We start from the raw sequence: 12,588 nt of genomic DNA, 5'->3' as shown, positions 1-12,588 counted from the left end.
TCTCCCTCCCAAAGATGCCATGTGTAAATTGCGTAGCCGGGGCCCTCAGCTAGCCTTCCCCTAGCGCTGTAATAAGATTAGAGACAGCAGCAGTCTCTGCCTCTCTCCCTGTGTGTGCGAGGGACTATTGAGCCCGTGTGGAAGTGTACAATTTCGATGGCTTACACGGGGCGCCGGCGAATAAGCGGGATTACTCACACCACCAAACAAGACTCATGGTGGAAGATTTGGATACTTATTTATCACTCCACACACACACACACACTCACAGACACACTGTGAACTTTTCTTTTTCCCACCACGTTTTGCTGTGTGGGTCACTTTAATGAGACTCCTGCCTGTACAGTAATAGCACAGTCTCTGCAGAAGCCCTGAAACAACATTAGAGGAGATTAAAACACCATTAAGTGCGATACGTTGACTCTAAACTCATTAAAAGCGTAATCCCTGCAGGAATATGCTTTCCTATATTCCTGCAGCTCTTTTTTATAATTAAACATTTGCACTGTCGGGAACAATATAGGAGGCTATCAGCAACGCTCCTCGCTCCCGTTTGTTAGCACATGATGTTTACACCACGGCTTCGCCTCTCAGACTAGTCTTTCAGACCTTCATCCAAATCTAATATACCCATCCATAAATAGCTCACCTATCGAGCCCATATTTGGCGTGAGTGACTGGACACGGGAGCCAATCCTGCCCGGCGAAACCCCCCCTCCAACCCCGCCTCTGCACGCTCTCCCAGCCGCTCTAACGCCTCCCGAACCGCCCATTCGCCTTAAATGGGGCTTGACTGACAAACCGAACCACGCCCCTTCGTTTACCAAGCCCCACCCCCCCCCCCTTCGGTTCCCCTATCGCGTGTCTATTTTGGCAACACGGATACGCATGGAGCCTCCATCACCTCCAGCCTCCTCTTTACGCACCGACTCCCGAGAATGCGCGCAGGTACGGGGAAGCCAGCCGCCTCGCTCAGCCGCTAACCTCCCTGTTTAAGGACTAATATGAAAGAAGTGGATTTAGAGGTCTGACAGAGCCCAGAGAGGAGGCACATACACACATATATAGATTTTTCCTCTTCTTCTTCTTCTGCTTCCCACCCCCTTCCCTGTGGATCATTCTTGTTTTCCCATCACCAGAGCGTAAAGCATGGATGTCTTGGCGAACCACAGTATCTTTCAGGAACTTCAGCTCGTGCACGACACCGGCTACTTCTCGGCCATGCCTTCGCTGGAGGAGAACTGGCAGCAGGTACGTGTCAACTTTCAGCTTCCATCGGCCGTGCCAGCTTCAGCCGCGAGCTCGCAGATTTGCGCTCGAGATGCACAACTTTCAAAGAAAAAGAAGAAACACGCACTCGTGTATCTGGCAGGTTTTTTTCCCGATAAATGAACAAAGTGGATAAAATGCGGACGCACAGCAGCGCGTAATAAAGCTGTCAGATATGATGTAGGAATGGTGAAGATTAGCACTCGAACAGGGAGTGAATTAGACGTAAATAATAGATTTGCAACCTTCAGATTACTCAGGTTTGAACCCTCGTGCACGAAAAGAATTCCCCTCTCTTATCCATAATAGATCCCCCAACGCGTCTGGCTCTGTAGCAGCATTAACGGAAAGAAGGAGGTGAAGGAAGAGAAGGAGCTGTCACCAGTAATGTCCACATTTTTTTTTTGTTCATCTTTTTTAAATTTTGCTTCAAGTTCAGCGGGTGTCTACGGAGAGATGCTGTGTAAAGCTCTGGGTTTCACGCGGCCACATGGCGCCGGGGTGCGTATAGAGACTTCACGCCATCTGCGCTCACGCGTCCCTTCTTCTTTTTCTTCTTTTTCTTTTTTCTTCTTTAGTTTGTAAAACTGTTTAAAAAATATCACCAGAGCTGGGTTTATTTATTCATTGCGTGGTGGTGATGATGGTGTGGGTGTGTGTGGGTGTGTGTTAGAAAAAAAATTTCAAATATGAGGTTTTTTTTTTTAACGAACAAATGATTCATTTTTACATTTTCCCCCGTCGCTGCTTCAGTTTGGTGTCCCCCTGTCACTCAGAGGAGGGACATCTTCCCCCAAACATGCCTCCTACTTTCCTCTTTTCCATCTGTGTGTCCAAATAAGGGCCCACCTGCATTGCTGCTGATGCTGCTGATGCTGGAGAGGATGCTTTCCATGCTGCACTTGAATTACCGGACAAGGAGGGGGAGAAAAAAAAAATCACAGCACAGAAATCTGATGCCGGTATTGTTCATGAAATATGAGCTTGAGTTTTTCCCCACTTCTATGCTCCATGAGTAAAGGGAGGGAGGGGGTGGAGAGAGAAAGAGAAAGAGGGAGAAACCGGTGCGTGACCGCGGATCCGCTGGTTGTGGCCAAGCAGCCTAATTGGCATCCTACTGTTAGCCACCGACGCATCTTTTCATAACAAGTCTCCAACTCCCTGCCTTTCCTCCTGTCAAGGGATTTTTTTCTTAAATTGCATGTGGGGGGCACCATATACAGTGAATGTCTCTCTCTCTCTCTTCCTCTCTCTCTCTCTTCCTTCTCACCCACAGCCTGCATTTTAAAATCAATACCTGATGCAAATGGAAGACAGAAGACAGCTGCATATGTGGGCAAAGCTCTTCTCTGTGAGGGTGGGAGATGTCAGCTTTCTTTGATTGGAATCGCTGTTAATGGGCTCTGTTTGGTCTTTGACTGTTTTAGATTTAGATCAGCTTGTTTTTTGCCAGGATGTCTGGCATCATTTTGTGTGATTAGCTGTAGTTTGGGGGATTTTAAACTGGTAAACGTAATTTCATAGATGCACTCTGTGATTGAATCTGCCCTCAGCCTGGGTTAAATGGAAAGATCAAACTGACCCTGACCTGCCTTTCTTCTGGCTAATACAACTCTGGGACCTTGGTGATGTTGCTTTGCCTGCAAATTGCCCACATGCAGTGTAGTTAAGTTAAAGTTAGCTGGCTAACCTAAACCAGAGTCATTAAACAGAGAGACAAAAAAAGACAAATACTAAATAATGCCTTGAGGTGACTGTTGTTGTGATTTGGCGTAATATAAGTAAAACTAAATGGAATTGAATGAAACTACTACAAGATAGCGCTAAATACTTAAAACTTTTTAAACTGAACCCAGGGCAGTCTCTGGGGGTTCCTTAGGCACCCCCACACCCCCACAAAGCTAACTGTTGCACACTCACAATAAACAACTAGTACGACTCACCTCCTCTTAAATTGATGTTACTTGTTTTGTAAAAGATTTGCATATTTTACTTTCTCATAAGTAAAGTTAACTTAATGTAGAAATGTAATTGAGAGAGGTTATACGTTTTAAATGTTCTTTTTTTTTAGTGTTTTTTACTGGAAGTGGCTCCATTGTGTCTGGTCTAACAAGTGAAAGATCCTTGCTTTGGTTTTGGAAGGCAACACAAATCCAGAGATGGCTGCTGAGTTTTAACACTTTGCTTCTAGAAGAATTGTAGCAAAATGGAAATGCTTGTTGGCCTACTAAGGTGTAAGGCAGGCGGTGTTAAACATAAGGCCCAGGGGCCAAAATTCACCTGGCAGAGACTCCAGGTGAATAGCTTTGGAATATATGAAGGAGGACATAACTTTTGGACTTCTAACTGTATTTTCACAAGTTTAACAGCTTTATCTACCGATAAAGACCTCCAAAATGTCCATTCACAACACACCAAAGAAATTAAATTTTAGATTTTTGTAATTTAAAAAATTTACCTCTTACAATTTAAGTCCAAAGAGTCCTGCATTTCTTTTTTCTTATATTAGGATGGCTCACTGATTAAATGTGTACCTCAGTTTCTGAAACTGGAGTTTCACCAGTCCGGCCCACATAGAATCAAAGTGGTCTGTATGTTGCCAGGAATGTAAAATAAGTTGGATATCTGTAAATCATGTAATGATGTGCACAAATGAAGCTAACTGTGTACAACGTTTCATTTCTGTTGTAACAGTTAAGAGTTGGGTGTAGTCTCTCAGAATGACTCTTTGGACTTAAATTGTAAGAAGTGCATTTTGTAAAATTACTGAAATCTATAATTTAATTACTTTGGTGTATTGTGAATGGCCATTTTAGAGCTCTTTATGAGTAGGAAAAGCTTTAAATCCTATTGAAATATAGTTAAAAGTCCAAAATTAATGCCTTCCTTCACATTATCCAAAACCATCCACTAGCTTTGGATTCTGGCCTCCAGGCCTTATGTTTGATGTCTCTGGTGTATAAGCTGTAAATCATGTAAAGATGGGCAAAAAGCAAAAGAACATTTTCCTTCTATAGTAACAGTTTAGAGTTGGGGGCAGTAACCTTGTCAAGTCCAACTCAAGTGTGTTGTCATTATCCCGACTCTCAGGCATGCAGTTTTTACAGTAGCCTCTCAGTTGCTCTACAAGATGCATGCTTTCCTCGAAGCATTCAAAGCCCCATTACAAATCACCGGAGGAGAAGGTTTCTTCTTCTTTCGGAAAAACAATCTATAGTTTAGATAAGAAGATCGCTGCAGCCTTGAGAGCAAAAGGATTTTAGCTTTGCAAATCGATCATTGTGCTCATCGTAGCGGCATGAAGATGCCACTGAGCTCCCCTGAATACAGGAATTATGAGCTGTGGCTCGCCTTAAAAGCTCCGTCTCCAGCCGAGGCCCTGCGGTTTGAGCGGTCCCCTCTGTATTCCGGGCACAATTTAGAATTCGATGCTTTTACGGCGGCCTGATGGCGAGATAGGAGGCCGTTGTTGTCGGCCCTTAAATGGGTCCCTGAGACACGATGGCGAGAGTGATGACTGTGTCCCCTGTTGGTGTCTGCGAGGCATGATTCAGCCGGTTATAGGGGGATGGGGAGAAGAAAAGGAGTAAAGTGTTTTTGGAGGTCTGCAGATGGTACATTTGAGGCTGCTATTTGTTCCATTATTGAACCTAATAGTGCCAAGCTGAACTGCGCGCTGTCTCGCTTCCAAATCCCCGTACAGTTGGCTGTTCAGAGTTGGAACAAAGTGCGGGGCTGAGCTGGATTTGGAACAAGCAGAGCCGGTCAGAGCGCACTTATTATTTGTGGGACCCAGTTTCTCTCAAAGCAAAGAGCGCACGTGTTATTCTGCTGTCCCGCTGTCTTGGCTTCTCTTTCCAGTGCTTGTTTAGGCTCCTTTGTAAACTGGCATTTTGGTCAGAGAAAGTCTCGGTTGGCTTTCGCTGTCGGTTTGCCGGCATCTGTAAAAAAAAAAGAAGAAGAAGAAGAAGAAAAAAAACATCTGGATCAGATTTCGGGCTGACATGATGGATTTTTCAGTCTCGGCCGATGACGTGTCCCAGTCCACCGCACCTGACCCTGATGGGCAGGATTGTAACAGGACACCACTGATGGCTCTCTGTCATTGACCTCGGGACACACTCTATACCCTCCAACACATATATTATCCCTCAGAGGTTCAGCACACTCACACACACACACACACACACACAAACACACACAGAGTACGCACATGTAGTGCGACTGCCTGCACAAGCAAAATGTCTGCACGTTGCTTGACGGTGCATTATGGAGCTCCTATATGAGGACAGGCTGTTCATGGCAGGCGCAACCTCCATAAGTGAGCCCGCCTGCTCAGATGCATCCACTTACATCCAACTGGCAGCGGAGGTGACTCCGTCTGGGACTGAGTGGGGGGGTGGGCGGCGGATAGAGGTGGAGGAAGTTGCAGAGCATGCACATTCTCTCCACTGCAAGATTTTGCATTTCACAGTCTGGTGGGTTTGAACCCCACCCCCCCACCCCAGGAGTGAGGCGCACATAGAGAAAGACAATCAAAAGGGTGGAGAGGCAGGATGTCTTGATGGACAGAAGAAGTAGGGATGCCGATGGATGGAGTCGTTTCACATTTTGAGTCAGAGGGAAAAGTCGCACCACACTGGGCTCGTTTAAACTGGAGTCAGGGCCAGAGAAACATAGAGAAAATACCCCCACTCACCCCAACACCAGCCTCCTCTAGAGAGACAGCGGTGAGGACTGAGAGAGCGAAGGAACCGCGCACATCCATACGCATCCATGTAGAGCCTTGGATATGTGTGTGTGTGTGTGTGTGTGTCCCAGTATGTTATGTAATCCTCAGTAGGCCACAGCTGCTTTCTCACACACAGCAGGCATGCTGGGGAGAGCAGCCAACTTGCGCTCCCACCACCCACCTTCCTGTCTTCCTCCATCCCTGGTTTCCCCCTTTCTCTCAACCCCCCCGTTTTTTCCCCTTATTTTCTTCCTGCTTATAGATTTGACACAGTATGGATTTTTTGATCTCCGCTGGGCTTTCGTGGAGTACCTGCATCCACCACTTTTTTGGACCTTTGTCTCAAGTAATGAAGCTCTGGAACGGGTCTCACCTGTTCTCCGCGACCTTTCGCCGCCTGAGATCTGATGTAATTTTATGCAAATGAAAATTAAATCAATCCTGTAGCCGGCACAGTTCAGCAAGGCAGAGGAAGGACAAACCCGGGACTTAATCTTATTTGTCTCAGAAGAGTTCCTGCGAGTGTTTTTTCGTTCCCGGCGTGTTGCTTTATTAAAATGTCACATCAGCTCTTAAGTATGAGATGCGGAATTCCCCGAAATCGAGTTTGGGCCTTCTCCAAAAAGGCGAGGGTGGAGGGAGGGAGAGAAACATTAATTGTCTTTTAGTTTAGCTGACGTCTGGCTCTGTTCAGCCGTCTTCCATATGCATGTGCTACCTCATGATGCTGGAGTTTGGAACTGATTCCTTGCGGCGTTTTGTTTTTTAACCCGAGATCAAGCAGGAGATCTTGGAGATGGATGTCACGTAGAATGTGTTTGACATGGCCTGCTGACCCGTGACGCAGCGAGGCATGAAAGGGAGTCTTTGTGCGCCGTTGCAGACAACGCAGTGTCTCTGCTGGACTCTTCTTAAATGTTTTCAGCCACAAGGTTATCATTCTGATGAATGTGTGTGTGTAGTTAAAGAGCAACAAGTTCATCTAATTAGTAGACACAGCAAAAGCTTATGAGATAGTCATTTTGGAGGAGCTGCGCTGCGCTTACATGCATGTCATTTATTATTTTTACCTTTTTCTTAATGTCTAATAGAGGTGAGCGCATTGATCCAAATATCGATAGTATCGATAGCAACACTGGTATCGGCATCAGATCAATACCAGCGTGGTAGGATCGATATTTTGTTTCTGTCCTTAAAATTATTTTTTTCTTTTTCCATTCTTTTGAAGAAGAAAAACATTTGAGTCTTTCTGTGTTGACTTACACATCTATTTTATTTATAGCCTATAGCACACTTAAACAATAGAAGCTGATCCAAAGTGCTTAAGAGACAGACACATTTACAACCCAGGTCTCCAAAAACTAAAAACTGTTTCAAAATACATGAAAAGCAGAAAGGTTTTCCGGTGTGTTTTTTTGTGTTAACTAATTGGTGTGGAAAGTAAAAATCATGTCTCATTGCTCTCCCCTAGTGCTTTATAAAAGGTGCTGGTATCAGTATCAGCAATACAGACCCTGTATTTACCTGATATAGGATTGACACCAAAATTTGCAGTATTGTACGGCACTCGTGTCTAGAGGTTAGAGCCTAGTGTGTATTGCACAGGCCTGAGTGTTTGCTGCTACATGCCGGGGCCACAGGCTCATTATTTCACGTCAGGATGCATTTTCTTTGTATGCACACACAGTCACGGGCAGGTGCACAGGTTTGTGTGCGCCTGTGTATGCTGTGTAATGAGATGTACGAGCGACCCTCTGACCCAGTAACATCCATTCTGCCATAAGAGCACTTAGTGAACTCTGCCACCTCTGTCTCATCACTCAAGCAGCCGAGAGGCGATTGCCAGTGATAGGTGCCGGCTACTGCTTTATGGGCGTTGATGAAAAGGTGGGAAGCGCTGATGAAAGAGAGGAAGTATTCATTTGTATGACTCTCCGGTGACTGGCGCGTCAGAGAAAAGGCAGAGTAGATGGTGTAGGAGAAAATGGCAGAGGGTTGGTGGTGTTGGGGGTGTTGGTGGAGGGAGAGCGGTGAACAAGCACATCTTTATGTATGGCTTCCGTCTGCGAAACGCTCTGCCACCCCAGGTTTGATTAACAGTGAGAAGAGAAGCTAGTCATTTTTTTCGCCTCACACCACCACACATGGCTTGGCAATGATTTTCACATCATTTGAGGCGAAATCGGGAAGCCGTTACAGCACCTTACAGTGATCCGACATGCTTCGCTGCTGCCATCCGGCTTGGCAACCGCAGGGAGGAAAGAGAAAGGAAGAGAAGTCTCAGACACTCATTTTATGCTTTGGAATCACCACCAACTCTCTCCCTCTCTCTTTATCTCCTGACTGTCTCTCTCTCTCTGTCTCCCTCCTTTGCTCTTTGACAAATTCTGAGAAGACACTTTTGACGAAGTCACAGCCGCCTTGTTTGATTTGCCCTGCTCTAACCCTCATTTAAAGTCAGTCTCGCTACAAAAAGTTGAACTCAGGAGAGTTACGCAATCAAAATTTGGCACAAAGCTGAATAAAGGCCCTTTTACAGAGAGCGTGTCACGAATAAAGCCGAAAAATAGTTTTCCTTCTGCTATTTCAATAAAGTTTATTGCCATGAAAGGGTAGGATGGCAGTGAGCTCCATGTTTGCAGCTCCGATCATGAGCAAGCAGATTAAGCATGTATCAGTGGATGCTGGCAGGAAGATATGTAGTCTTGGCCTTCTCATAACAAGCATAGCAAAACTCTAAAACATGGATTTAGCAAAATAATCACAGCCAGACTTATGACGTTGTTTGGTTAGTTAAAAATGTTCTGACCTAAAGCCAGGAGGCAGTCAGCTTTACAGAAACACTTCTTGAAGGCCTTAAAATCCACAAGGTCAGGTGAGCCATTTAGGGTTAAGGTTAGGTTAATCTCTGTAAACACATGCTTTTTTATGCAGAATCAGTAGGGAAAAGGCATTTACAAAAAAAATTTGCCCACTGAAAGATGAGGATTTTGCTTTTAAGTAACTTTTTGAAATGTTCCTGTATCTGTAAACATGGCAGAGGAAGTCTTGGCTCAGATACCTGCTGGTAGGAAAGTGAAAAAGATTGGCCATTATCCCCACACACAGTCATCAGGCAATAGCTGATAGGTTCCAGTGGGGGTTAGGGAGAGTTTACTGTTTAACCCATTTAATATTTTTCCCTGTTTGGTTTACCCACTAACTTTATAAAAGAACTGTGAGGCAAGAATGCACAGATGACAGGTGAGTACTGTGCAAAAGTCTTGAACTACCCCTCATTTCTTTATATTTTGCTTCCAAGGACTTTTTTGTAATTTTTTAAAGTGGTCTTGACCAATAGTTGTCCAGGCTTTCTGAAGGCCTTCAGCTGCTTTTTCATTCCTTTTCATTCCAGTCCTTGTACCTGTTTCAGATTTTTTTTTCTTAACATGTATCTATGACTCATTCAAGCATAAGAAAGGCTCCTAAGTCAAGGGATGAGCCAGTTTTGTGGGAAAACCAATTTTAAATTGTCTTTAGGCACTTTTTCACTAGCAGCCTGTCATAAAAGCACAATTTGTTTCAATTTCTTTAGCTAAATCTATGAAAAATGCCACACATAACACAGTTTGACAGGTAAAATTGTATTTTTGCACCAACAAGGTGATTCTCAAAGAGCTGTTAGTTGAACGTTGTCATATCTCGGCATGGCGTGCATGTGTCATTAAAAACTGAAAAGTACAGTCAGGTTTTTGATCCACCATGCAATACCATCTGGAAATCATCTGATTGGCCACAGCTTCATTTTTCAGCCCGACAATGATCCCAAAAACACTGTCAATGCAGTAAAATCATGCCTGGACAGAAAAAGACAGTAAAGTACTCTCAGTCATGGATCAGTGTCCCTTAGGCTACGTCCACACTGGCCCGGATAGATTTAAAAACTGCGTTTTCATCTGAAAAGGCTCTGCGTCTACACTATTGTTTTCAGTCGTTTTCACAGAGTTGTGCGTCCACAATGAAACAGCCGAAAATGCTTATGTTCCAGTCCTGCGCATGCGTGACACGCAAGACAATTCGACCTGCCTCATTTCTGTCTGCCGTTTATTTACTTTCTGGCTCTTTGAAACGTTGCGGCAAAATGTCGAGGAAAACACCGAGTTTTTTAAATGACTAACAATGAGGTGGAGTTGTTGCTGCGAGTAACACAAAAGTACAAAGTTGCAAAAGCGAGTGAGAATTAAAGAATTTGAAGAATTTGAGAATTTGAAAAGCTATCTGAGCATGTACAGACTGATATTAATCTTTAATGGGGCTGTCAAAACTGAGAGCAAACAAAACAACTGCTGTGTAATGCCCTCCGCTATCTTAGTTTAATTGGTCACTTGACTGCATCACATGACTAAAATGTGTCAGCGTTTTCAAATAGTCTCCGTTTTCGCTGACCACACTGGGACGCGAAAGCACCGTTTTCAAATATATATGCGTTTTCAAACGAAAACGCATTAGTGTGGGCGTAGCCTTAGAGCCCGGACCTCAGCATTATTGAAGCAGTGTGGGATCATGTTGACAAAGAACAGAACAAAAGGCAGAAACATCCAAAGAAGAGCTTTGAATGTCCTTCAAGAAGCCTGGAGAACTATTCCTGAAGACTACTTAAAGAAAGCTGCCTAAGAGAGTTCAATCCTGTGCTGAAGACTAAAGGTGGTCACACCAAATATTCATTTTTAAGATGTTTAGTACTGTACAAACTCTGTTTTTGCCTTAAATACTGTATTTCCAGGTATGTTTGCACATGTTTCGTATTATTCAATGAGAATATGTGCTCTGATTTCACTCCTTCCTTTCCAATCAGATCGCCAGTGGTATTTTATATCACACTGATGGATTTAGTCACAGATTTCCAGTTGCAGTCACAAGTAAATGTTAAGGTAATCCTACACAGTTGCCAGGTAGCTGCTGGCACATTAAACATTTCTTTCTCGCTACACCCAGCTGGGGTTAAATCCCACCTTGTTTGTTTTATTTTATTCAAATAGTAGCATGACATCTAAAAGACCTTGACAGTTTTAAAAAACTGTGAGTAACAACAGAAAGCAACTAAGAAAACTGAGTGTTACTAAACCGAGTGTTTAGTCTTCCTGCCTGCTCACATATTCAGAAATCCCTTGGCTTTAATAAAGCCCACACATTCACACAATGTCCAGGCATTTCGGAGCCATAATCGGCTGTAGCGTTTGAAGCGTTGCATCCCCCTCCTCCAACCTACCTGTTGCTAGGCAGCCTCAGCAAGCAGGAAGACCGGTTTTGGACTATTTGTTTGTTTAGCTGTCAGTCTGTGAGGCTAATCCCACCCCGAGAGACTTCTAGCCATCCAGAAACCAGAAATCCAGCCATGTGGACCATCTCGCTCCAAAGATTGCACAAGAGAAAGGGGTAAAAAGAGATGGAAAGGGGGATGGGGGGAGACAAGGGCAATTTGCCCAGAGTAAACACCGCTGCTTGTTGATGTCATCTGAAGCCAGTCATCAATCACGGCTCTAAGCTCTCGATGGTGACAGCGGCAAGGACGTGACACTCTCAGAAACCGGCTGGATGGCCTATAAAGCAGGACAGTCAGCAGTGAAGAACCAAGGCAGACCTTGTTGACGACGTGCTGTAAAAGTATTACGAAAGGATGTTATCTCAGATTGAGGTCGGACTCGGGGTGTCCAGTAAAGACATAACAATGCCAGTTATTGGTGTGCTCGACTTTCAGGTGCATGACATAAGCTCCTAGGAGTTTGTGGTTCTTTGCAGATTTGTATGCAATCCTGACTGTGCTTTGCATGTTGGCCGACATGCAAAGTCGGTCTGCACTTGTTCCCCGAGTGCGGTGGTTTGGTACTCCGAAGCTGTCCGGCCGGTTGGCCAGCGTGACAGGGCATTTTCATCTGCCATTATATCCCTCCCTCACTTTATCTCTCCAATGATTGATCTATTTGTTCTTGCAGCAGTCTCTCTTTCCTTCATCTCCTTTTGTATTTTTGTGTCATCCTATTCTCTTTTCACCCATCCTTCTTTTATCTTTCTTATCTCCTTCATCTCGTTTATGAGATTCGGTTTCAATCTACTTACCCCGATGTATTAGTTTCTCTGTCATCCTCCTCCTCAAAGCTGCTTCACATCATTCACTTAAAATTTAGAGAGCATCATACCTGTTTTGGCAGCTCGCAGCCAGGGGTGAGGACTCAGCTGGATGCTCGGAAATAGATAAAGCATGTTTTCCATTGTCAGCAGCTGACGCTAAATTCTCTGGAAGATTAAACTGGGTCCCAAATTACCCTAAAGACACAGATATCTCGAGCCAACTGGGTATGTCATGTAGTTTCAGTCATTCCAAGCCCCTGCAGGGCTGAGTTGTCTGAAAAAGATATGACTTGTTTCCTCGAAACCAGACGGATTCAGCTTGAATTGGGATTAGCCCGTATGTCAGAGCCTGAAAGCGCAGTTTTTCCACTATGAAAAATAATGTTTTAACACGCTTACTTGGGGGGAAAAAGGATGTTATAAGCGTCGACAGACAGAGGGGGTGAGAAGATTGCGCACCCTTCTTAACTCTTCGAGCG

General features: G+C 44.5%; 1 protein-coding gene across 1 annotated transcript in view; it reads left to right on the top strand.

Moving 5' to 3' along the window:
* Positions 1–864: 864 nt before the first annotated feature.
* The window catches only part of klf7a (Kruppel-like factor 7a), a 51,544-nt gene continuing 39,820 nt past the window's right edge, over positions 865–12,588 (top strand). The window contains exons 1-2 of the mRNA XM_005457993.4: positions 865–1,025; positions 1,140–1,251. Of these exons, the coding sequence (XP_005458050.1) occupies positions 1,150–1,251 (102 nt within the window). The 5' untranslated portion in view covers positions 865–1,025; positions 1,140–1,149. The remainder of the gene's footprint in view (positions 1,026–1,139; positions 1,252–12,588) is intronic.

This window comes from Oreochromis niloticus, linkage group LG23, assembly GCF_001858045.2.
Source record: "Oreochromis niloticus isolate F11D_XX linkage group LG23, O_niloticus_UMD_NMBU, whole genome shotgun sequence".
In the NCBI taxonomy this organism is placed as follows: domain Eukaryota; kingdom Metazoa; phylum Chordata; class Actinopteri; order Cichliformes; family Cichlidae; genus Oreochromis; species Oreochromis niloticus.
This window is presented reverse-complemented; position numbering and strand designations above follow the sequence as displayed.